General features: G+C 42.5%; 1 protein-coding gene across 13 annotated transcripts in view; it reads left to right on the top strand.

Annotated features, from left to right (window-relative positions):
• FAM13A (family with sequence similarity 13 member A) overlaps nucleotides 1-26,471 on the top strand; it is a 178,847-nt gene that overhangs the window by 145,680 nt on the left and 6,696 nt on the right. For 11 of the 13 annotated variants that reach the window (XM_068941542.1, XM_068941543.1, XM_068941544.1 and 8 more), the window contains 9 exons: nucleotides 4,353-4,503; nucleotides 11,895-12,108; nucleotides 12,398-12,536; nucleotides 13,632-13,713; nucleotides 13,851-14,071; nucleotides 15,430-15,513; nucleotides 19,847-19,942; nucleotides 21,508-21,591; nucleotides 25,658-25,854. In XM_068941542.1, coding sequence (XP_068797643.1) covers nucleotides 4,353-4,503; nucleotides 11,895-12,108; nucleotides 12,398-12,536; nucleotides 13,632-13,713; nucleotides 13,851-14,071; nucleotides 15,430-15,513; nucleotides 19,847-19,942; nucleotides 21,508-21,591; nucleotides 25,658-25,854 — 1,268 coding nt within the window. The remainder of the gene's footprint in view (nucleotides 1-4,352; nucleotides 4,504-11,894; nucleotides 12,109-12,397; nucleotides 12,537-13,631; nucleotides 13,714-13,850; nucleotides 14,072-15,429; nucleotides 15,514-19,846; nucleotides 19,943-21,507; nucleotides 21,592-25,657; nucleotides 25,855-26,471) is intronic. The other 2 variants (XM_068941536.1, XM_068941540.1) reach the window with 2 other exon arrangements.

The following is a 26,471-nucleotide window of genomic DNA, read 5'->3' as shown; positions in this document are numbered from 1 at the left end:
GTCATTAATCCCCAACAGCCCTGCGCTTGGCAGCACTAATACCTGGCAGATCAGGTGCATGGGCCGTTGCATTTTCTGAAGCACAGCTTCTCTAGCACCTTGTCTCCAACATACCCGCTTAAACGTGAAGATGCTGTCAGTTCCACGCCACAGAAAACTCCCATTCAGCTTTTAAATTAGCTGGCAGAGGGTATACTTGAATATTAAATTATGATCTTAAAATAAACTCCTCCTTAGGAGGAGTTGAAATTTCAATAAGAACTTTTGCTGCAGAAAAAGATGTAGCCTTAACCTAGAGATCGTATTATATAAGAATTACGAGGTCAAGAAAATGTTAAATTCCTGCAGGGTAGTTCTGCATTCCTTGTCCTTTATAAGCCTTCTGCTTAGGGCAGCTTAGAAGCATACCTTTTGTAACAAACAGCTCATTCAGAATGAGCAAGGGACTTTCTTACTCCTTTCTCCTTCTCACCCGCTCTCCAGTCTGAAAATATCAGGGAAGGTATTTGGAATTTGTGCCGTGGCTATTGGCCATGTAGACTCAGCTCTCCGTGAGGCAGTAAAAATACCTCGAAACATGTGTCCGGAATGAGTTTTCAGTGCTTTTGCAGCCCTTGTAATCTGCCCTTGGAAGTAGCTAAGCTACAAGATGTCAACTTTGATTTGACAAAAGAGGTTTCTAGTACCCAGGATTTATTTTTTTTAAGAAAGCTATCTCAAACAAGAACCAAGTGGGGCTGATGGAGTGTAAGTCTGCATTCAGCCTGATGAGACAGTCATTCCAAGAGGCATCAACAGCTCCATTTGCCTCAGTGGTATGTGTTTACTTTGAAGATGATAATGAGGTAATATTGGTCAACTTATTAATTGTTAGCACATTAACATGCAGGTAAAGCATTCAGTCCAGAAACCAGAGCAACTGTTTGTACCTCCTTGTCTGGTGGCAAAGCAAAAACAGAACTGCAAAATTTTTCCATCTGATAACTTCGGCCACATAAGGCACGTTTGGTACTGAACTCTTCTGCAGAAAAAAATATAAGCTGTTGAAAGTTAAATTGAGTTACATTTAATTTCAGAAGGTTATTTGAAGGTTTTTCTTTGTTAATTAAGCAAAGTACTTGATTTTTAAGGTTCAGGCCAACGTTGCAACAGGTATTGAAGGGGATTGGCATGACTCAGGAGTCAAGCAGCAGAAAGACTGGGTTCTTGCATCTGATTGTATTATCAAGAGGTGCTTAAGGACGCTTCCTGCTTGTGGTTATAGTGGATTGTCAGGTGTAGGGGAGGTAAGCCTTTTAAAAAGAATTGACTTGGATCCACATTTAATTGAACAGAATACAATTTCCTGATCTGAATTTAACAGTCTTTCTGTTTCCATTTATTTCTAGCTGCTTGAGCTACTCTTACTGCTGAATCTCCCTTGGAGCAGGGATGGGGAGGGCAGCTAACTTACCCTCAAATTATTTTGATCTGTAGTTGTTGATACCCGCAAAACATGGCTGCAAAAGCAGTTTCTAAAAAGCATAACTCAAGAGCCTAATTTTAAGACTTTTTGTGGTCATTTATGTAATATCAGCAATGTACTATGACTGCCAACTAATGAGATCGTCAACTTGCTGCTCCTTTGGTTTGTAAGAAACAATAGCACATCTGTACCTAAAGCATGGCAGTTCTCTCTTACTTGATTTTGGTCTGGAGGTTGGCAATTGGTGGCATCGGGAGATCAAATAGGAAAAAACGTCATGAGAAGACTGAATTATCTGTGAAACTATGGGTTTGTAATGCTAGTGCAAATGAGGTTAAACATCTGCCTTCTTGTGTCTCTTGGGTTTGTACCACCATTATTCTTCAGAATGCCTAATGATTTATTCATTGTATTAGAGACTACATCAGTAAGCAAGTGAGCAAAAATGGAGAGTAACTGGCTGCAGGCACAGCGCAGGCCTGTTTTTAAACAGATTTTAAATATTTCCAAAAACTGAAATAGCTTTAGAAAGAAAACGACATTGATATAATCTGTATAATATATCTGTAATGGAAATGTTTGTCCATCTGGACTGTGGATTTGTATCTGCTGCAGATATGTTTTAAGCGTCTTGGTAAGTCAGGAGACTGTACAGTCCCTGTCAGAAAACATTTAACTCTGTAGTAAGACCAGTGATGGTGACAAGACATGGTATTTGCAGGTTGCAGCCTTTGAAATTGTTAAAATCTAGGTAAGTTACTCTTTTCACACTGCCTAGGTGCTATTTTTAATGACATAGTTTTGAAACTCATTGCCTGATTTTTTTTTTTTTCAGTCTGTGCTGCAATTTACATGCAGTTTATGAACTGGTACAGTTTGTTCTTTAGCAAGTATATAAGACTGCCTGTTTCTGCTTGCTGACCAGTCTTTTTGTTTATAGGGTATAACTGGGTATTTAGATCCTAGCAGGGATGGAGAAATGTTCTACTAAACCTTACAGAATATTTAAGTACTCCCAACCTAGAAGCAGCTTAAAAGATATTGAGTGTTGAATTAGCATTTTTGCACCAACAGCTCTCATGATAACGCACTTAGGTGTGTAGTCAGATTCAGCGTTAAGCTGTAGGAGTTCTTAGTGCTTAGCAAACTGTCGTGTAACGTTTCCTTTTGTTAAAATTTTAAAAAGTTGGTTTACTGAAATGAAGAGGAAATACCGACCTTTTATATAATACAGGGCAGAGCACTCTTTACTAATACCAAGTTGTTCATCGTCCAGGTTTTTGATGGAGATATCTGAATCCAGATAATGCCATTCCTTTTTATGATGTATATTCTGAGTAGACTTTTTTTCTCCTCTGCATGAAACTTCCTTGTTCTTCACAGCTCAGAGAAAAAGTTGTATCGTTAGCTTTATGTAAGGGAGATAAAAAAAAAAAAAAAAACAAAATGCGCCTTAGTGATGCATACCGAGGATATTGATTTAGTATAGTTTGGCCAGGCTTCTAGATTCACCAAAAAATATGTCCAAATATACTGATTATTTTTTTCGGAGCCATTTTCTTCGCACAGCAGCATAAGCAGATTGCTAACTAGATTATCAAAATACCTAGGAGGAAGGAAGAATCTGCATGTTGTTTACCTGCTAGACTGTATTTCAGAGAGTTTTACCGAGGCTGTTCTTACAGAAATCAAATACTTTATGTGATAATGTAATGCCATCTATTCAGAGGGCTCTTCGCTTATTGGGTTTATACATATCACATCGTATGTTTATGTACATGCTTTACACTTCCTTTTCTCTACTGCCCTCTGTGAACCATTACAGCTAGTTCATTTCAGAGTGACAAAAGTATTCGTGGGGTCAGAAAGCACTATTATAGACACACATGCGCACACACTGTGTATCTGAATTGTGAGAATGCCGGTGATTTCTGCATAAACGCACGCAGCATGTGGTATGTGCAGGAGTGGATAGTGGTGAGACAAACAGCAGTTGCTTCTAGGTAGTGCTAAATTATGGATCATTTACTTCACAGCATTCTGCTGGGTTTCCCCCCCACCCCCAAGTCATTGGCTGTTTGTGTGCATTTTTTGGCTTTTTCCCAGAGTCCACACTGCTTCCAGCTGAGATGCCAAACCCCACTGCCATTTGGATTTGCGCAACACTGCTTTAATACCCAGAGCTCCTCCATAAATAGTTCCGCTCTCCCCACGCCCAGCTAGAAAACAACCACAGGAAATCGGGGAATGTGCAGCCAGCACAGCTTAGCTGGCACTAATTGATCTGAGCCAGCACAGCCTGCATGAGAGCATTCATGTACGTCGCCTGCACGGCTTGCTGTCTACGGCTGCTACCTCAGGAACTCTAGCGCCTGCTTTTTAGAAGACACCATATTGCTACAGCCTTTTAACAGCAGCAGCGTTTTTGTTGCTCTTCCAAAGAGTTGCGCTCCTGTGGGAACTGTACGCACCCTGGCTTTCTCTCCCCTTCTCCATGCCTTCCTCCCTCCCTTTTCATCCCAATTGATAACTGGAGGCTTTTTCGGCTGCATGCAGTTGTCAGGGCAGGCAGTCTCAGGAACTTGCTGTGGCTTTCTAAACAAGGAAAAGTTCAAGGAAAGCAGATGGACGGATGTTTTTACCAGTGTGAGTGACCAATTAGCATGTAGGGGTCATTGAGCAGGGAATTTGGATTTGAAGCTGGAAACATCAGGGTCTGTTTATTTGGATTTTTTAGCTGAAGGCTTGAGCTTACTGCTGCTGTGACTGCAGGGTTTTTTTGCCTCTTCCTCCTCCTGAAGCTTCTTTTTTTTCTTTTTTTCTTTTTTTTTTTTTTTTTTTTTACTTTCTCTCTCTCTCTCATCTGTGTGGGTGTCTGGGAATACAGCAGACTTCAAGTATGAAGATTCAAGAGCATCCAAGCATTCCTGAAACCAAGTTGCAAAGAAATCAAGATGCTGATGAACAGGAAAACAGCTTTGTGTCAGAAGTACCTCAGCTGGATTTGACAGCGCTGTGCGATGACAACAACTGGGAAGGTAGGGTTGTGTGATGGCTGTTGGTAGGAGTGAAAACAGAGAGAGGGAAACCTGAGTGGGCTGGATATATCTTTAGGGAACTTATGTTCCCTTGCCAAAAACAACAGGAAAGCTATTTTGGCCTGAATGTGGAACTGAAAGTTTGGAGAAACTGGAAGTGAAATATTGGACTGGTACCAATTCCAATAGTCATTTAGAGAAAGAAAAGAGATGGTGTTATTCTTGAAGTTATTTTCATATGCTTCTGGTGCTGTTAGTCCCTGTGTGCTTCAGGATAACTTATTTCTTGGTGGCTGGTTACTCAGATATGAAGAAGTTAGACTGCTCTGTACTTCAGTGAAACTGGAGATTTTACAAGCTAAAAGCAACTTCCTTCTTTCTCCCTTTGCTTCCACTCCCCCTGAAACTCTCTACAGACCTGAAAAGCACAGCTGGAGAAAGGCTATCTAAATATTCTGTCTGTTGATGGCTATTGTGGACTTTTCCTTTTGCATGTATGCTGTGGAAAAAAACTGTTCACAGCTCAAAACACAATGTTAAATTGCTTGTGGTTTGAATTATTTTAATACTGTTTCTTAGCTCTCTTTTCCAGAGTGTATGTTTGATTGGCTGTTTGCACTGACTTTCTTAGCCAGTTAGAGGTTTCACGAGATGCAGACACTGACCTTTTCAGGTTGCAAGCTCTGTGACGATGAGCACTGTGCAATTAGTCATTTATTACTTCACCCTTTATCCTTTGAAGTCTTTGGAGGTGAAATCAATATGAACAAACTCTTAATTTTTGGAAGATACCATGACTGGGAAATCTGAGGGGAACTCTTGTGAGTGTCATGAACTTCAATTTCCTTTGAAATTGAGTGGGATTGAAGGAATCCTGCCTCTCTAGGATCAGACCCTTTTCCAGTTACTAAGTATGTCTCTCTCCTGTGTGCAGGAAAGGATTCTTTTGTTAGGTTATGATTCAGGAGTGAAGGAGAGGCTTCAACAGGGGGAAGAACAGGAAGATGCAAGAATTACATGTAATAAACAAAACAAGAGAGCAGAAATAGTGTTACCTTAATTTATTACTCTAAAAAACAAATCTAAGGAACACTGAGGAGTCACGTTCTCTGTTCCTGGTTCCACAGCATATGTGACCTGGTATATTTTGCCTTTCCCTCTAGGAGGGGAGTAGTTATGACATATTGAGCATGAGTAAAGAAAACCAGTAGCTGTAGCTGCCTTTGATTCAGCTGGGCCACTAGTCACCATGGATGGAAGATAATTCTCCCCTTCCTTGTTAGGCAGGGATTCCTGGCACGATGATATCACCACGCATGCAGCATGGTGATGAAAGCACTGTGGAAGGGCTCCTGAGAGGCCTTGGCTTGCTTATGTGTTTGTTGAGATGCTAATCAGTACTGCCCCAAAGGGTCTTGAGCAAGGATGAGTGTGTCTGTGTTCCCAGAGATGACGTGTGGCTTTAGCCGTCACCTGAGCCTTTTGAAATAATGATTTTTTTTTTCTTCCTGGTGCATGCCTGTCACGGCCAGTATTACTAATGGGAGTCATATGAACATATGAAGAGAGAACACAGCCCCTTGTCTGTCTGCCAAAAGCTGTCCCATCATATGCAATCAGCAGCACCTCTGATACAAATCTCTCATCCCAGGCATGCTCTCGTGTTTGGATTCTGGGTTGTTGCACTACAAAATATGAAACAGGCCTATAAACACATGTGGTTGTTTCTGAGGAGCGCTTTTTTTCAGAGTCTTCCTTCTTCCATTCTGTTAAAATGTACTTGACAAGAGGAAGAGGTGGGCAGTTGCAAAAGGAGCAGCTGTCTGGGATGAGAGAGATGTTGTCTTCTAAAACACTTGCCTTCCAGAATCACCATTTTGTTGGTACAGTTAGAAGTGCAGCAAAATGGTGGTTTCTGTGTCTTGGCAATAAGAAACTGAATCTTTCCTAGCAATGGATGTGAAATCAAGCTGGCAGCAGCCAAAAAGGGGAAGATGCTAACCTCAACTGTCAGATCTCTTTTACAGCTGAAGGCAGAATCTGTCAGTGAGATTAGCTGTGCAAGGCAGGGATTTACCGCCCATCCCCAACTCCAGCAGTCAAGGTGTCCTCCTTTCCTGTGCCGGTCTATGTTGTTGAAACCTTCATGCATCTTTTCGGGCTCCACAGTGTAAGTAGTATCTTGGCCGAATTCAAGGACCAAACACTTAACCTGGATGTATTTCCTAGGGTCTGAAAGAAGTATTTTACTCGTGTGCATTCAGGGGATGCAAATCAAAGAGTTTTTATTCTCAAGCTGGGTGTGAACTGAGCTGTCTCCGTAATAGACGCAAAAGTGGAGGCCGTGCCAGAGGCATTTCATGCGCAGTCACCTTGACCCTGCAGCTTCCCTCTTTCCCTGGCAAATGGCGAGTGAACTGGGCTGTCTGACTGCTAGGCCTGCCTGCAAAGCCAACGTCAGTGCAGTTTGTGACTGCTTGTAAAGCAGTGTTTTCAGAGCTACTTCCACAGCAAAGGTTTTTGATCTAGTTGTGGGTTATTTTTGAATCATATGCCATGAGTTAAGAGGACACAGTGTTCTTTCATAGTCCAATGCTATTGTGTAGAATTCTTATGAAATGTTACTAATTCAAGCCCAAAATTTGCTATCCTGCCCTCAAGGAAATTCTGAAAAGTACTAGAAGTACGTAGCTCTTCGTAAAAATAACTAGCCCTGCAAGTAACTGGAAGCTGAATAGGCAGTTCAGTAAATTGATGTGATGCATGTAATTGCTGCCTACTTTTCCTTATTACTCTCATTTTTAAAATAAAATCTATAGATGACATTTCAAGCAGAGTTTGCAGTAACAAGCACTTATAAAACAATCAGACTTTTTTTTGCACACTTTTAAGCTTTAAAAAAACGGAATGAAAATAGAAGTTTCAAATGAATAAACATTCTCTTCAGTGTTGACAACTCAAGTGTTGCAGTGCTGAGACTTTGATGGTGAAGCTCATTTACAAATGGTTTTGAGAGTGACTTAGTTGATGCTTTCCCTTGCAAAGAAACAAAGAGTACAGCAACAGGGAAACTGGGTGTTAGAATTTTTTTTGACACTTCAGACTTAGATATATCTGCATATTTGTGTATAACAGACTGTCTTTAACATGAGAAATCAAAAGGTGATAAAACACATTGCATTTTCTTTTACTATGTGTAGAAATTAATTCTATTGGCCAATGTCCTTTTATATCATCAATATTTTGACAAACATGTATTTTCTAATTTTTTATTACGATGTTACGTTATTGACAAAATATTATTTTGACTTGTTAGTTAAATGAATGACGTTTCATCCAACTCACTGAAAAAGAGTGGTAGAGCTTTATTTGAACTATCCTTTTTGTTATACTGATATGCTTAGGAAGAATACTGAGGGTACTGTTTAAGGACATTTTCAAACAATTCTGTGTAAGATTTGTGTAAGATAGGGCATTAGTGAGTTAGTGAGTGTTTGGAGATCTTAAATTCTTTTATTCCCTTCATTATGAGAGGTGTTTCTTTTTCTGAGGTCTTTCAAATGGGATTTAATACTAGGACATCAGGTGTTGTAATTAGTTTAGACTTGTTAATCCCTCTAGTCCTACATCAGTTTGCAGCAGCTAAGACTTTGGCCTCCTTTGTTTGTCAGATTGGTGTGCTTAAAAGCAGATCAGTTACGGTGGCTGCAGAGAGGAGACCAGGAAGCCCTGATGGTACCTTGCCAGCCACACCTCTGCGGGGAGGTGTGTACAGGCATCCCAGCTTGTGTGAAGTTCTTTTCTGCAGCCACCCCCAGCAACTGTGTAACGAATAAAGCATAACAGTTAAAAAAAAAAAAAAAATAAGTCAGTTATAAAACAGAGCAAGATGGCTTGGAGCTGACCAGCAATAACCACTGTAGAATTTGCTATGATTCATCTTTCTGTGTTCTTACTTAAAATTGGTTCCTTGACATCTCAAGTCGTCCATACGGCTGTTTGGCAGAGAGGTTGTGTTGTAACAGAGGTATGTATGCCTTCAGAGTGTTGCAGAACACCTGCCAGTGGCTGGCAGCTTTGGTGGCAGATTAGCTACCTGTGGGATTTTGGAAGGTAAGGCAGCACTTCTGAAAGACTGCAAGCTCAATACTAGCATATTTTACTTCTGTGCCAACTTAGGAAACACGTACTTGAAAGCGTTGCATTGAGAGTCTGACAAAAAAATAGAAGATTCTTTCATCCTTTCTCTACACTGGTACAGCCATGGCAGTTAATTATTCCCAAATAATTTTTTTCAGGCAAAGTTTTCATTATGGAAAAAATGAAAAAAATACGTAGTGAATAGAAAGGATGTAGATATGGTTAGGGAAACTGAAAGTTTTCTCTGAGCAAGGGAGTTCTGTTCAAGACAGAAGATGAGTAAGGGTAACTCCTCTCTGTCAAGCCAATGGCATAGAAAAGATAAAGCATTTATGTTCTTCACCGAGTTTCATGTTCTTCAATTAGCAGAAAGGGTGACAGTACTAAAAGTGATAGCAGATATTTCAAACCTGAACCATAAAGTCCAGGAATCTAGCGGGCTTCAAAAAGGGCTTAACACTTGGGTATCTCTAAGGTAAATAGATAACGAAAGGTATTACAAATTGTATTAGACAGGATTGGATTGATCATGCACTGACAGAGTAGGAAGAAATTTACCTTTAATCACTCCATGCGCAGTCCAGCAATTCCAGTGCTTCCAGCTGAAGCATGTGGCGCATAGCCAGTATGAGAAACAAGGCAGTTTGAGACGATAGCTCTGATCCAGTGTATCACCTGAGGTAGATATGATCCATAACTCTGATCTGAACATGTTCCTTTATTACTTGTTCTGTTACTTTTGGGAGGAAGGAGAGGAACAATTTTGTGCCCAGATGAGATTTTTCTTCTAAATACTTATAACTGTCAAGGAAAGTGATTTACTCATAGAGTTAGGCCTTCCAGGAATGAGGGTTAAAAACAGCTGATTTTCTGTAGCAGCCGTTTCTTCTATCTGAGTTTCGAATTTGATTTTTCCTTTTAGGACATTTTTCCTTCCCCTTTTGACCCCTCCTTTGGAACATGAGTTTCTCTTTTCTTGGCAGTATTTTGAAAGCAACAAAGTGGAAGCTACACATACCTCAGTCTCTGCAAAACTTGCACTAAGCTAGGATTTGATCGGAGTCCTTTTGAGCCTTGCAATGCTCTGAACGTTGCATGCAATCTTGTACGTAAATCCCCCTCGGGACAGTCATATGCATCATGCATGGTTAGTAATGGCTTTGTTAGCAGGTGTGATGTAAGCTTAATTTGCTAAATATGCTACTGATTTCTTCTAACTTTATTCCATCTGAATTCCGTGGGGATGTAATCTTAACAATTTCCAAGGTCAATTTCTGCATGGAGGTAAGAGTTTCCACAAACTGGAAATGAGAGATATCTGGAGGAATCACATGCATCACTTTCATTTGACCAGCAGGGGTGAGGAATCAAATTTGTTCCTTTTGCATTATCAGCCTTTTATTTTGCTGTAAACAAATGTAAGCAATCCTGTAAAGACCTTCTTGAAATTATTGTCAATCTAAGATTCAGGGAAGGGTGTTGCACTGAAGTGTTACGTTTTGGCTCAAGGGTTTGCCCTTCATTGTACCTTTCTTATTACTGGATTCCTTGAGCAAAATATTTCAGGTATTAAGAACTGTCAAGGTGAAGGGAGCTTAGAAAAAACTCATATTCCAGAAATTAACAGCAAAGCGTATGCCACGTAAGATTCCCAATCCATGGTGATATAGCCAACATTTGTCTGGGGTTTGCATACTTCGTCAAAGTAACCTCTGCGAGCCAGACTTGTATGTGCAGCCTATGTGTTTCCCTTATCACAACACCTGAGAGAGGCTCTTACGCAGAACCTCCAGCCATCCCTTTCGGGATAACTCCACAGTTTGCATCATCAGCCTCTAAGCAGAGGCATGCAATTTATATTTGTGTGCTGAGGAAGGAGGAAGAAGGGAAGAGGAGGGAAGTAACATTGGGTGCAAGGATATATGCAAAACGTCTCCAAGCCTGTCATTACTGAATTGTGGATGATGCTGTACTGCCCGAGTTGGAGGTAGGAGAATACTGAACAGCCTGGCGATTCTGTAAGGGATCGCTGTGGAAATGTTAACTTTGTTCAGCCAAAAGAAATACTGCTCTTTGTTCAAATGTTGATAACTTATGAAGCCCAGGCTCTTGGTGGAATAAGATCAATCCCGCTAGGCACAGGAAATAATGAGTCTATAGCTCTGTGACTTATCTGTGAGCTTTCTGTAGTGTTTTTGATTAGTTATTTGACTCTAGAACTATTTATTAGATTTATAAGTTGAAATCCTGGCTCTTAAACTGTCTAATCCTATGGTGCTAAGTAGGAGCATGCAGATCAGCTTAGTAAACTATCTGAACACAAAACATTAGACCCCTTATGGCATCTGGAGGGAGTGATCACAAGACTGAGGCAATTGCTTTCTGTGGGCTCCTATATGCTAATCAGCAATGCTAAATTGGGTTTCCTGTTCTCTCCCACCCCACCATCTCCATATACAGGGTTGTTTTTACTTCCAGCTAGTTGGATCACCCAGGGGATTGATGATTTCTTCACTTCTCTGCCATGCTACTAAGCAGCTGTACAGCTTCTAGTGTGGTCAGGGTTTGCTTGTGAGAGAGAAAAGGGGAAAACTCGGACCATATTACCATCACTGGTAACATGGTAACACGGTAATACAGTAACGTCACTGTTGTCATTTTTCAGGCTAGGCACTCTGTGGAACAGGTAGTAATGTGAGACCCCCTTTCCCTACAGACCAGAAAAATACATGCTTACGACCAGTCTTTGAATTTGTACAGCTGGCAGCTGGGTTGTGTTAGAGCGCAGGAGTCTGAGGAGAGCAGGAGTCTGAGGACTGCAGGAGTACAATTACTTTGTTACTGATTTACAGCATTTGCTCATCCTGAAAATTGAACAAATTCCTCCTAGGGCCCCAGAGTTGCCTCCTTTATGCTGCCATATGTCAATAATTCTGTTTTATCCAGCATAACCTTTTCCACAAAGGTGCTGGCTGGTGATAATGTTGCTTGGTATCAGTCCATGGTAATTACTGGCCGGATTTTGGGCACAGTTCTCTGTTGCACCTACGTGGTTATTTATGCTTGTGCGAAGCACCCGCTGTGGCAGTGTTTTGTACTGCTTTGCACCCTGGGCAGGTGTGAATAATGAATCAGAGATTGCCTAACAACAAGGAATCAAGGTCAGGTTATGTCTATATAAAAGTTGCCTTGAGTACGTAGTACATGTGAAACAAAAAAGATAAAACCAGCTTTTGTCTTACTGTTTGCAGAGCCCATTCCTGCTCTTTCTTCATGGCAGCGAGACGGCTTAGATTCAGATGAGGCCCGCCTTTCCCCGCAGGCCGGCCGCTTAATTCGCCAGCTTCTGGATGAGGACAGTGATCCTATGCTTTCCCCTCGCTTCTATGCCTATGGACAGAGCCAACAGTACCTGGATGACACAGAAGTGCCTCCTTCCCCTCCCAATTCCCATTCATTCATGAGGTGAGTTTTTTGGGGATCCTGTCCCTACCAACAGGGAACTTACAGTTTTTATAAAAGTTCTTGGTAACTCTGATGGTTTCTGAGTTTGTGAATTAATACCTAGGGACTTTGTGTCACCAAAAGAGGCTGTTTTAGTATCCTGTTGTGCTGTCATTACAGAATAGCAACATAGCTTTCTCACTTGGATGGGATATGCCTCTATTTACCCAAAGTGTAGCTGTCCTTCTGTGCATGAAGAGGTACCTCAGCTGTTTGAATAAGCTCTTACTGCAATCTCTGCTCTTGGTAGGAGGCGGAGTTCTTCCTTGGGATCTTATGAAGATGACAGAGAGGACCTGACCCCTGCACAGTTGACCCGGCGGATTCAGGGACTGAAGAAAAAGATCAGGAAGTTTGAGGACAAATTTGAAGAGGAGAGGAAATACAGAGTGAGTCTCTAGGAGTTAAGCATTGGTGTGGAGAAGTGTGCACTAGCAACAAAGGGAAGGGACATCAGGAGACTCTGTCAAACATATATCCAGAGCTGGAAAATTAAAAAATAAATAAATGAAAAGGTTGCTGTCCAATAAATGAAAAGCTTACATCCGTACCAAGCAAATTCCCTTCCCAAGCATTGTGTGCTGTCAGTGCAGCACAAGAAATAGCCTAACGAACTCCTAAAATTTTGTTCACCGTTTCAGATAGTGTTCCAAGAGCCAATAACTCACTGTGTGGGAACAGCTATGTTAAACCTCTCATTTATTTGTTTATTTAAAGTTTGGCTGCTGGGAAGCACAACTGCCGGTCTCATTTGCATGAGCATCCCTGACAGTAATCCCAGGACACCAGTACCTTGCAAAGGAGGAGAGGAGAGCAGGCTCCTTTGCTTCTGTGCGAGGAACCATAGTCAAGTGCTGCTGAGCAGCAGCAATGTACCGTACTCTTAATTATTCCTGACATGCCCTTCTGAGGCACAGAAAGCTTTTTAAGGAAGTAAAGCTTCACATCTGTGCATGTTTGCTGGTAATCTAAAACACAAAGGATAGTACTAATCTTGCCTACAATTGAGAAAGGCTGAGTGAGACATGCAGAGCTCTGTGTAGCCTAGATTATGGGTTATTTCAGTGTCTTTGGCTGGTAGACAGCCTTCAGTATGGATACATACATTTTAGCTCTCCTCAAACTGTTTGTGGAAGGTTTCCCCTATTTCAGGGGTGCCTTCCTGGTGGGAAACAGCAGACCAAGGACTCTAATGTGAATCTGGCCCTCTGAGTCCCTCCTACAACAGAATATTTTAATTTTGTCTTCAGAAGTTTAGTCTTTTCCAAAAACAAATGAACGTCGAAGTGGCCCTAAGAGACAGTGTTGTGACAGGCAGGGCAATCAAAGCGAGGTCTGAAGTGAGCTAGTAATGCTCAGAAGGCAATGCCTTGCCTCTGTCCTGGGTCCAAGTTCTACTGTACGTCTTTGTGACAGACGCGCGTTTCAGTGAGTCTCTGCTGTTGGTTTAACACAGATTCATCATGACTGTTCTTTCCTCGCAGCCTTCCCACAGTGACAAAGCAGCCAACCCTGAAGTGCTCAAATGGACAAATGACTTAGCCAAATTCCGAAAACAACTTAAAGGTGAGCAGCCACCATTGGTGTACCTTCTGGGCTGGAGTTGGCCTCACTTAAATGTGATGTTGGGCAGTGACCTTGTCACTGAAAACACATTTTAACAGAGAAAAATAATTCCTCTTCCGCCAAACTCTCCCCTTTAGAGTCAAAACTGAAGATATCTGAGGAAGACCTTGCCCCTGTGGTGCGTCAGCGGAGCAACACGCTCCCCAAGAGCTTTGGTTCTCAACTCGAAAAGGAAGATGACAAGAAGCAAGACCTGTCAGATAAATCTGCCAAGCCTGCCGTGGAAGTGACTCTTGAGTCTATCCAGAAGAAGCTTCAAGAAAAACGAGCAGAGACAAACCGACCTGAGGATATTAAGGTACAATGCCCGCAGATCAGATTTTAACTTAAGTGCAAGTGTGGAACGCATGGCTGCCCCGTCACTTGTGAAAGCTTTGTAGTCTTTTAGATTTTGTCACAAAATCTATAACCTTTATTCCTGGCTGACTTACCTTAGTTTCTTTCCCTCTGTCTTTAATATATGTGGGTTTTTTTTTTTTTTCCAGAGCTCTGTTTCTACTGAGTGTCGTTGTGCTTGCTTTCTTTGACTGTCACAGATTTCAAGTAACGTTTCTGGAAGCCTGCAATATTTCCTGCTTTGTGTTTAAGTTTGGGTATTTCTGTTATGTCCAAAGGCTTTGGCAAATTCTGAGTCTTCCAGTCATTCAGGAGATTAGACCATCTATTTTCTTTTGGTTCACTCCAAAACTGAGTGCTCTTTCCTTGGGGCATTTTATTGCTGCTCTTCTCAGTTTCATACTGAGCCCTGTTAGCTTCTGTAAACTCTGAGGGTTATCAGCAAAGAGGTCTTTGTGTCTGATGTTGCTAGTTCCTGAGTTATTGGTAGTCTTGTAAATGAAGTCCTTGAGTCTGCTGACATGTAAATTGTGCAGTGCTTTGTAAGAGAGGGGCAGACGGAATTATCTTTGTTTACTGGCTTTGCAGAACAAGAAGATATACAGACAGTGTGTTTGGCAGTTTTGCAGCAGTAGCAAGAATCCGCAGCTTGGCCTTTTAAAGACGGCCTGTGATAATATTTGGTGCAGTGATGGGGAGGCAATGTTGAGTGTCGGGCAAGTTCAGTGGAGGAGCTCTGGCAAACTTAGTTACGGAAGTCTCCTACACCAGTCTGCCCTTTCTTTGGCTTGGTCTCCCCAGGCTGCCTGCCAGAGCTTATCACTCCATAGTAGAATTGTCAGGAGATGGTCTGAGTGCACTTCAGTTCTCAGTTAAGCGTGTTTATGGCAGTCAAAGTAAAGATAGAAGGCTTTGCAAGAGGTACTGGAGTCTGTCTCAGATTTGGAGGACAAGAAAGAACATGCATTTTGTTGCAGGCCGCCTCAAGTGAAAAACAACCACCACAACGAAAAATTACATGGCACTGTTTTTTCAAAACACGCTGAAAATTGATAAATCCCCTTATGTACATACAGCACTTTTCTGTCCTGTCCAAAGGTTATTTGGTTTTAATCTGCCTCTGCTGTGCATTAGCGGGCCACTCATGGTAACAGTCTCTGCAGCCATGTAACTGAGAGAAGGGGACTGGAAAGAAGTGATGAGCCTTCAAAACATTACTGACGAAATAACATGATTTTGGTAAGACCACAGATCAGTACTTTTTGAGTTTAGGAATCTGATTTTTTTCCTCTTTCTCTCTCCATGTTCTGCGTTTTATAGGACATGACAAGAGATCAGATAGCGGCTGAGAAAGTGGCTCTTCAGAAAGCCCTGCTGTATTACGAAAGCATTCATGGCAGACCGGTATGTACGGCAGCTTTTTTTCAAAGTTTTTCTTTACATGTCTTTGTGGTAAATGATCCTCCTAATACTCCTTTTCCCACTCTTTCCTCCCAAATAACCCAACTGTTCCTACTTTCCCTACTCAAGCAAGGAAGGAGCAACACTAGAAAGCACATCCAACCATGCTGCTTGGTGCATGTTTCAGAACACTTGCTTGTGGAAAAGCAGAATTTCTAGCCCTAAGTTGGCTGCTAATTTTACAGTGTTTCAGTTTGACTGGGATGGGTTTGCTTGAAGCCTCATGCTGGCCTAGTCCATCTGGCTACTAAGACCAGGGAGAGCAGAACAGCTTATTTTTGCTACCACTGCTCCTGAGGAGTCTGTTCTCAGCAGGATGCTATCCGCACACAGTGCGGTACTTAGCAGATACCTGTAGGCCTCAGCTGATGTCAAGGTGCGTTATTTTGGCATCACATTCACCAGGATCTGCAGGCACTCAGCAGACCGCTCAGTGTGGTCCAGCTGACTCACCAGCTTTGCCAGGGGTACAGTCTGCACAGGGGTAGTTGCGTCCCCCATCCAGCTAGGAATTTTGCAATTTGTCAGTATTTATGGCTAATTGGAAAGATGTATGTGCATGCGCTGCCTTTTCATAGAGAAGCTGCAAAGTCTTTTCCGCAACACCTTGTTATTTGCAGGGAGGGCATCTTTATGCCAGAGGTTTCATGGCACAGTTTAGTCTCTGAGTGTCACAGCATAAGTTGAAATGAGAGTTCTTTTTTTCTTTTTTTCTTTCCTGAGAAGTGCATGCTTGTTTCCCTATGCCAGTGGAAGGGGCAGGAGGTTTCTTGCATTTTTGATCTTAACAAAGGAGCATAATTTGTCAAGATGGAGAATTAGCTAGTGTGTTCAGCTGACCTCTACTGTGACAGAAACATGGTGGCTTTTTGGTTCCCGGACACCATGCACTGTGGTTGACTTTGTATGAATACCTCCTCCTCTTTCACTGGTGATATTATAAACTTTGCTACCAGCTGTACAGGTAAAGTAGTTCGTTTCATAGTGGTGCTAATACCTTGAGTAGTGGCCTGGGAGCAGCCACTTACTGCTTACGAGGATCACTTGATTAGCACAGCTGACAAGTCTGTTATTCTTCTGCTGCGTGGCAGTCCCGATCTCTTCCTTCCTTTTGCTCCCGAGTTGTTTCCTCCTTTGTCCATTGGCTTAAAAAAGTCCTCCTAAATGTATGTAAAATCCTTCATAAAGTACTACTATGTATACATACACGTATACCAACAGGTGAAAACAGCATGGCTGTATGAGAGGACATGCAGTTTTTTTTACTGTGTGAAACAGCAAAAGGCCAGTACAAGAGAATCCACTTAATCTTCCCTGTCTTCTCCAGCAGAGTCTGCTTTTGCTGCTTTTACAGTGATGTAAATCAAGAGGTGGCATCTCACTGAAGTGAATTCACTTAAATCTATTTAAAAAGAGAGCAAGCCCAGAGCCCAGCTCGTCAGCATAGCTTTTTTTTTTTCCTTTCCTTTCAGATACTTTTATTTCTACAACTGCTTTTTAGCCTATTTGTTTTTAAGTAAGCAGTCTATACCTAGCAACACCAAAACACATGGCAAGGAAGGCTGCAGCTGATCAGCTTTTGCTGCTTCCAGCTCCTGGCATTGCAGCAGTGGAAAAGTACTGAGAGCTTCAGGAGAATGGGGATAGTTCAGCCAAATATTTTTTTAAGATATTTAACTAAACAAGAAAAACAATGGAGCTCAAATTTATTGTGCAACTGGGTCTTTCTGCACCAGTGACAGATGAACTGAGGTTCAGTTCCAGAGGTGGAACTGAACTGTTTTAGTTAAGCCAAAAGGTCTGTCTCTGCAGAAATTCTCAAGGTGCTATAACAATGCAAGCAATGGTCTCGTCCTTGGCTGCTGCTGTTTACCATATGGAGTGTGCCCCAGAGTTGTGTCAAAGGCTCCGTTATTCTAACAGTTTTTTTTGCGTTTTGATGTTCTCCCAAAAAAACCTCAGGTTTCACTGGTATTATTTATGTTTACCTAGTGAGACAGTTTGCCCATGTGCAAAACCGTTTTCCTTCAGAGTCTGCTTTCTGTTTAAATATGCTGGTGTAGGTCTGTGTGGCTGACTCAGGCCCCATACACTTACGTTCGATGCCTCAATTAATTCTTTGGGTTGTTGCTCCATAGTGATATTCAGACTCTGAATGTGATGTATTTTTCCATTCTCCGACACACGTAAGGATTTTTTGCCCATTCCAAGGCTTGTGTTTTGTTTTGTTTGTTTCTGTACAGAACAGGAGTATTTATCTACTTTGAAGTGCATTAACTAAAGGTTTGGTTCTCAGCCTCAGCATAAGCTCTTTCATAGTTTTCCTCTAAGTAACAGAGGCTCCCTGAGCTGACAGTAATGCTATGCCTCATGTTACACTAAATTCTAACATAGCAAAGCTAGGAATGATATGAGCTCAATAGGCCACAAGATTTCTCCAGTTTTATGCCTGATTAAGATCAATCATTTGCAGAGAAATGTCCAAAGCTTGAGACAACTTGTTAGTCAGTATAATTGAATGCAGACACATCAGCACAAAACTCGGTGCAGAGAGCGCTGAATGAATTGTGTGCTGCTGGTCATACCCCTCTCATCAACATGACGTAACCTGCTCTTTGTTCTGCCGCACAAACAGCCAGCTCGAGGTTGTTGGGTGTTGGAGCCAGGCTGCTCTTCAGTGGTCTGGGACATGCAGGCTCTAGAGCTTTGATTGCCCATCCAAATACCCCATCTCAGACTTGGGGGTGTTTGAATTGATCTCTCCCTGAAGTAAGAAGTAGGGTTGGGTGTCACGCAGAAAATGCTACCTCCAAATTGTTAGTTCATCTGTGCCAGTCTGACTCCTGGCAACACTTAGACCGTCTCTTTTGCCCCTCACAGACCAACACCCTCTCTCATGCTCCGGAGAGATGATGTGAAAGCTTTAAAAAGCCTACTCCAGTGGAAGTTAGTTGCAGACAAAATAAGAGAATGATTCCACTGTTCACTGTAAAGTTTCTGTGCTATCTCAAGCTGCTTTCCCTCTCCTCCTATTGGTATTGCAGAAAGGGGGACTGTACAAGCTCAGTAGGGGTTGCACTGGTGATGTTAATTTTTGCAAGGCAGTTGTTCAGATGCTCTGGTGATTAGCAGCAGTGAAAAGCCTTGAGGAAGACAGGAATTTCATCAGAATCAGTTAAAGCTTCCTCTCTTAAGAGCTTTAGAATCTCAAGTCAGACAAAAGATCTACTAGAAGGACAGTCATAGGATGTGGGTCAGACAGTGCTGAATACAAAGAAAGATGATGACCAGGTTGGTTCTGCTGAATGTTTTGTTTGTTTTCCAGCCCTGCTAGTGAAATAGACTCCCACTTCCTTACAACTAGTACCTAGTTTGAACAGACCTTTACTTTCCCACACTGGCTTTTCTCTGCTATGGGATTAGGTCTTCCCTTCTGAGTTTTTAGTACTACTGAGATTTTCTTCTTAGCTTGGATCTCAAAGAAAATTAGAGTAAAATATTCATTTTACTTGGAAAGCTTGGAAACTGAGGAGGGCAGTGCAGCGTGCAGCTAGGAGGAGTGGAGTTAGGGACAGAGTAATGTGAGGAAGGTTTGAGGTGGGCAGCATAGTGCTGTCCTGTCTCCTCTGTGGCCCGCACAGCCCTGATACCTTTGTCCTGTCTCAGCTCCGTGGTAGCTCTTCTTCCCAGCAAAGTTGCTTGGAGGAAGGGTGGAGGGAAAAGGTAAGGAGTTAAAAAGAAGAACTGCTGACTTTGAGAGGAACTTGAAAGGAAGAGCAAAGTAGGAAAGTCAGCTTTTGTGACTTTTATGAAGTTGGTAGGTTAAGCTACCCTAGAAAAGCCTCCTTGGAGAGGCAGACATTCATTGCAGCTTCTTTCTCTTTTCCTGGGTCATAAACACTGCCTCTGAGGTCTCTGCCACAAGAATGAGGGTCTGACAATGGTAGATGTGATTGCAAGCACAAACTAGCAACTCTGTGGGTTGTTTTGCGCTCTGGACATATGATTCCTAAGCTGATTTTTTCAGTCTCTTGTCTCACACAGCCACATTACAAGACACCCCACAGCATGGGTGTTGCTTAACCTGGGGACTGGGACAGGTGTGGGTGAGGAGCGCTCGCATTTCCAGTTTCCATGCTATTGCCACTGGACTGTTGTCCTCGTAGAATTCCCTTCAAACCCCCTCTGACTGAGGGTGATTACAGGATCATGCATTAGAGAGTGGAGCATCTGCTGCAGGCTTGCTTTATGGATCTCATTTCTTTTTCCTTTTCAGGTTACCAAAAATGAACGACAGGTGATGAAGCCGTTGTATGACAGATATCGCTTGGTCAAACAGATCCTCTCCAGGGCCAACACCATTCCTATTATTGTGAGTAGAACATTCTTTTAGGGGCTATTTCTTTGCTTTGGAGCTGAGAAAACAAGGGAATCACCACACCTTTGCGAACAACACAGTCACAGAGGCCAAATCCCAACCTCCCCTTACCACCCAAAGACCGAGTGAATAAGAGTGAACCATTGACATTCAGGATACTTAAGTGTGGGCAAAGGGACTCTAGTGCCCACCCATGAGTCATGGGGCACATCTCACCTCATATTGTTTCTCCTCTTTCCATTGGGCTGCTGCTGTTATTTCATCACCTTGTGTTTGGCTACAGCCTCCCTTCCCTTTCCTTACCCATCCACCCTTCAGAGCTGTAGGTCTTCCATGCTGGTTGGTTACATATGATAAAATGTTGTATTATCCTAGACTTATGTGGGTCCTACAGCAAATATGATTCCATTCCGCTGAAAGGAAGTGCCAGCAGCCTCCCAACGCTTGGCTTGGGTTAGAGATGCTGCAGCTGGCAGATATTCCCTCCTTCAAGATGATACTTTGGCAAGGAAGCCCTGACACTAGCATGGAATCCAATCTATCCCTCTAGTGAGCCAGCAATCTCAAATTTTAGAGAACTTGCCTACACCACTTTTTAAAAACATTATTTGACCTAAAAACTACATCCAGAATCTTTTCAGCCTGTCTGTGGAAAGATAAGTGTTTTATCTTGGTTGCTGCTTGCTCTGTCTGTCAGGTATGATCCCTTACTCCTTTGCTATTACCAGTCAGCACTCATGTCCTAGCTGCTGGTTTTTGTAGACTGCCTGCTGAAGTGAATGGACTGGCAGAGCATTACTCAGTGCAGTCAGACACACTGAGAAGTGCATTTTTCTGCACATAGTGGGAGGTGGTCCTGCATTTAAAACAAAACAAAAAGCTGTTCTTTGAGTATGCAAAATACTCCCCAGGGTGTGCTGTGAAGACAGTGTTGGCAATCAAAAGGAAGAAACCCTCTGGCTCTGCACGGACAGTTTCAGGCAGAGCTATCAAAAGAGAGCTCAGGTCTCGTTCAGATACAAAATTGAAATTACTCGGTGGCTCGCAGAGGAGAGAGGAGAATGGTTTTCCCCAGTCCCTCTAATGAGAGCTATGAGAGATTCTTGCTGAGGCAGGAGACATTTGAAAATCCATATCTATGTCTTCAGGCACTTCAGTGGGAAATCGGGCTCCTGGAAAGCAGGCATGGAGCATTTAGCTGGGCTTACGCCATAGATCTGGAGAGCCAAGCGAATGTTATGAGTGTGCATGGGCCTCGGGATGGGGGTTATTTTCTTGCAGCCTTTACTTTGTGATTCCTGCCCAGCTAGTATTCCAGCATTTTGCTTACACATGTTTGGCACTGATGTCCCTTGCTAAGCAACGTCTTGAGACAAAACAGTCCAAGCTTCAAAGGGTTTGCCAAGCACATTTTTCTTCTTTAAGAAATAGATTTCTCCTGATGGTCTGGCAATGAGCTGAGAGTGAATGAGTGAGTGAGAATGAGCTGAGAGCAGGAGAGCAGGTGGTGGAGGAGAAAGGGGTTCATAATATAACGTACTTGTTAACACCTGTCACAGGGTTCCCCCTCCAGCAAGCGGAGAAGCCCTTTGCTGCAGCCAATTATCGAGGGCGAAACAGCTTCCTTCTTCAAGGAGATAAAGGTGAAGACCTCCAGCTGCTAACTAATTGCTCAGTTTGCATCAGTTTTCCCCTTCTACCAATGAAAGAGAATGATTGATTGATTTTTTTTCCATCAGTGTTGATTTTTTGCAGTGTCTTCCTGAAAAATGAGTAGCTGCTTTAAGCCTCGCCACTTCTGAATAAATTCTTCCCTCTGTTGTTGTAGATAAGACTACAGTATTTCCGTGGCTTTGCATTCTTACCCTTCCTTCTCCTTCCTCCTGCCACCCGCATATAATGTGTTTTATTTTGCCAAAAACTCACAATTATCTGTTGCACCTTGGCTTTTTTCATTTTTTCTTCCTTTCTTTTTAATAACGCTAACTTGTTTTGAGGTAGATTTTTCTCACTCCAAAGCTCTGTGGCTTGCACACAGCACTGTGGCTGGAATGAGCTCTCACAGAACTAACACTTGCGCACGGAGCCAACTGGGGAACTTGTGGGATTCATACCTATTCCCATTCACATGCTTATTTTATCCAGGGCACTTTTTTCCCACCTTTGTAAATGGTATTTCTAACCAAGGCAGCAGTAGGACGGAAGTAAGAGTAACTCTGTTCTGTTAGTTGACGCTTGGTCAGATTTGGATGGCAGGATTGCTGCTTTTCTTTCTTGTACCGCTGTGGAGTGGTAGTTCCTGGTGGTGAAGACTGCTGTAACAATACTGGGCCTTCTTCCTCTGAGAAGGAAACTCCAACTGTTGAACAGGAAGAGTAGCGTGCAGCTGGGCCCTGGCTTGCTTTTGTTGCCATTTTAGTATAAAGGGAAAGAAGGTGCTTCAGCACACTTGGGTCATTTATCTGTTATCCAGGTAGAGCTTGGTTAGTGGTATAAATACTGCAAGTCTAGACATCCAAAATAATTTGATTATAAGGCAGTTATGGTAGATTGTGTATTGTTAGGCTATTCCAGGCACATTCTCATTAAAACCAAGTTGCAGACTGAAGCGTGTTAAACTTTGCTCTTTGGAGGCTGTTAATTGTCACTGAGCTCTCCTCAATATCTTCTAGGTGATTGGTGCATCAGATCTGCAGCGAAGGTCTTTTTTTTTTTTTTGGTGTGTCATTTATTTTTCCTCTGTGCTTGCACCCCTGTCAGCTTACAGCTGTCATTTGTGGTGGTCTCTGGTGTCTGGCCTGACTGGTGCTGTGCCCGTGGTTTGTCCTGGCAGCATCTCACTGGCTCAGGGGGGTCACGCAGGGAGCACAGACCTTCTCGAGAGCTGTGGTGTTTCTGAGTGCAGGTCAGGGTGACAACCTTAAGCCTATTAACCCTTAAATGAGGAGACCCTGTGAAGCTCCACAAGGCTGCTTTGAACTGAATGAAACCTGCAGAATTAAACAGGAAATTGCTAAAAGTTTGTCCCCTGCATAGGCACAAGCTGTGCAGAGTGCTACCTATCTTGGCAGGCCCTAGCCACCCCGTTTATTATTCAAGCATTCAGGACGATTGAGGGATGAAAGCTTGACGAGTGATTTGAGGTGAAGCCTTACAAAACATTTGGGTAGAATATCTTGAATATTAGCTGTTTAAAAAGTCATTGGGAAACTTGTTTGCTGGAAATAGTGATGACTGGGATACTCTGGAGGTTTAATATTTGCGGCTCTGGAAAGTTTAAATGCCTTGTGATTGCCTAGAGATCCAAGCAGGTGCCAGCCAAATGGGTCTAATCAATGAAGATCATTTTGGTTTGAGGTGAAATGGCTGTGCAGGGTTAACATCAGACTCCCATTTGGGACTCCCTTAAAGCAATGGCCTTAGATGGCCATTCCCATTGGAAATATTAGTAAGAATTTTTTTAATTTGCCCTTTTCATTTTAAACAGCAAAGTGCTTTAGGAGACTAGATGTACTGTTTTGGCACTGAGGTCTAAACGAATGAAACTTCTACACTGTCTTTTCCTCCCTTAGACCCTCTTTGGAAGGAGGCTCATTTCTGAGTTCTGGGCCACAGAAATCCTGGCTCAATCAGCCTGTGCGCACGGCACTCTGGAGCCGGGCTGGCCCACACTAGCTGCCTCAGGTGTCTGCAGGGAGGAGGTCGTTGCCAGATTTACAGATTCAAGTTTTACGGAGACTTTGCTTCTGTCTTTGTGAGCAGTTTGTTACACTGCTCAGGAGAATTGCCCTTTTCCTTTCTCTCCAGAAGTTCAATCCAGAAACTCCTCACTCTCCCAGGAAGGGGAACAGGAGCTCCTGCTTTGGTGCCCTAAAAATAAAGTGTACAATTTTTACCGTTAGGACGACTAGTGAATCCTCCCCCACACCCAAGCAGGAGCAGTGATCTCCCACTTTGGTCGCTGCTGCCATTACCAGCAGTGCAGGGCAGCATGCGTGGGGAGCTGGAAATGGCTGCGAGTGACGGTCTCCCTTCCCTCCCCCAGCCCAGCCTGACGTTGTCTGCAGGGTTTTAAAATAGTACGTGACTGCAGTCACGGCAGCAGTTATTCTCTTGAAGGGCTGTTTTATGCCTTCAACTTAAGCTATATATATGGTTTACTTCTGGAGAAACGGTCTCATCTAATCATACGCTCATCTAATCGTAATCATGCTTTAAACTCTCACCAGTTCCCTGCAGATTTTCCTAAGATGTTTTCAAACTTCTCTGTATCTTTGTATTATTATTGTTGCTGTTGTTACTATTCAGAGCTTCTCGCTTTCCAGCTAATCTTTTTTTCATCCTCGAACCTCCATCTCGGTTGTAATTCTCAGTCTGTGGCTGTGCATTTCATTTTCATGGCCTGGAGCTCTATCACAAGAAGAAAACTCTGGGCAAACTCTGATCTCATGCTAATGTGCGTCCTTATAAATCATCAGCTTTGAGGACTATAATGAGACTGCCATTAAAGTCCACCAACTCCCAATGTTCTTTTTCTCCCTTTGGGCTTGAAATATGGGAGAAAGCTCTTAGGAATAATTGAACTATTAGCAAGGAATCCGCAGGAGAAAAAGAAAGAAACTAGCTTCTTTTGATCCGCATGTAACAATATATTTTGGCATAAACTTGAAGATTTGAGTGATATTAGCCCTCAAAAGTTATGTGTATGCTTAGATTCTTCCCCATTAGAGTTGCATGGATGTAAAAATCTTTTTTTAAGAGACTTCTTGTCCGTGCTAGCATTTGCTATCTTCTTATAGTGTTCGTGCCTCATTCTTTATATTAAGGTTGAAAACTGCCTTCAAGAAATGTCTCTGTAAGTAAGAGAAAACTGGGCACTGTTCCCTGAAAATCCAAATGATTTCTGGACAGTGTCCCAGGACGTTAAGAACACTGTGAATTAGCAAGTACCAAGCGCTGCAGAGACGCTTCCAGATGTTGTGCCTGAACATTTTGGAGAACATTCAGATAGGACCAATTCATCAATGTACTTTGGGGAAATTGTGCTAGACAGTTTTTCCACTCCAGTCTTTAGTGTATTCCAGGTAGATGGCTGATCTCGGGATCAAGTTAGCAACAGCATTGCTTTTACAGTCAACCATCTCCTACATTTGGCCATTGAAACAGTGATCTGAGCTCGCTGATATCTCTGTATGAGCATGTGAGGCCTTGAGCGCTCTCATTAGAAAAAGCTGTTGGGCAGCGTCTGTGGAGAGAACGCTTCATATTTTAACCTGACAACTTGTATGCTGTCCTGACAACATTGCTGATAGGTGTATATGTAGGGAAAGGTCGAGGTCACACGTGCTTTAGATTTTGTGCCTAATGTTGATCTAGAAGTGTTTTTACTTGCATCAGAATATATAGATTAAACAAAGCAATAGGTTGCTAAGAACTGCAGCTTTTTTTTCCACTCAGTGTTGTTGCATTGTGTCTCCTTAACCAATCTGAGCTGGTGGTCATGGCTTTTCCGATAGATGCTTTGGGTACAGGGAGTCTTACCGGTGATATTCTAGTGTACTGTATTACTTAGCAATTAAAGTGCTTGCTCTTCCTATCCACTTCTTTTCATATCTGTTCCCCAGTGCATGTGGCGAAAGAAGGTATCTGTTTCTGAAAAGGGAAGGAGTAACCTATTCTGTTATGGGGGTGCTCTGTCCCTCTCTGTAGGAAGAAGAGGAGGGGTCCGAGGAGGACAGCAATCTGAAGCCAGATTTCACGATTACCATGAAAACAGATTTCAACGTGCGTAGCTTCTTGGATCAACTAGAAGATGATGCTGATGGCTTTGTTTCCCCAGTGGATGATAAGATACCATCAAAAAGCAACCAGGACATGGGCCTTTCGAATCTTCACGAAGCATCTATGTATGTTGAATTTTCAAGCACATTTGAAAAGTTACTTCTTCATAAGATAGTATTTTATGTGTCAGAAAAGTATGTAGGCTTTGACTTTTGCATTTATGTTCCGAGTCAGTATTTTTTGCGCTTTATTTTTAAATGCAATAGTCCTCATGACACGCTTTGGGACAACTTCATACCCTGTCCTGATACTGATACTTGACTTCGTATCTTTGGGTTCTAGTGCTAAACAGGAGCTCCTACTTCACCCATGCAAGTCTTTATCATGAAAAGAACCATGTACTCTGCAAGGTTTTCCAGTCTTTGGAGAGGTCAAGGTGAACCAGCATTATTAGCTTTAAGCACTTACTGCGTGGGTCTGATGCAAACACAAACAGGTGGTAGCCTTAATTCCTGACCCTTGAACCTTGATCTTATAAAAGTCACTAAATACAAACCCATCTTCAGCAAACCATAAGTTGCATAGGAATTAGGTGGTGAATTATGAAATGCATGCCTGACCACCTTAGGGAGGGGGCGAGTCACAGTCTTCAGCTTATTTATATGGGCATTTTCCTGAGTTAAATCCAGAGGACTTTCTATTGTAAGTAACAGCAGGTTGCCAGGGCTGCTTGCAGGAGCAG

This window comes from Struthio camelus, chromosome 4, assembly GCF_040807025.1.
Source record: "Struthio camelus isolate bStrCam1 chromosome 4, bStrCam1.hap1, whole genome shotgun sequence".
Taxonomy (NCBI): Eukaryota; Metazoa; Chordata; class Aves; order Struthioniformes; family Struthionidae; genus Struthio; species Struthio camelus.
Note: the sequence above shows the minus strand (reverse complement) of the source record. Positions and strands in the feature narration are given on the sequence as shown.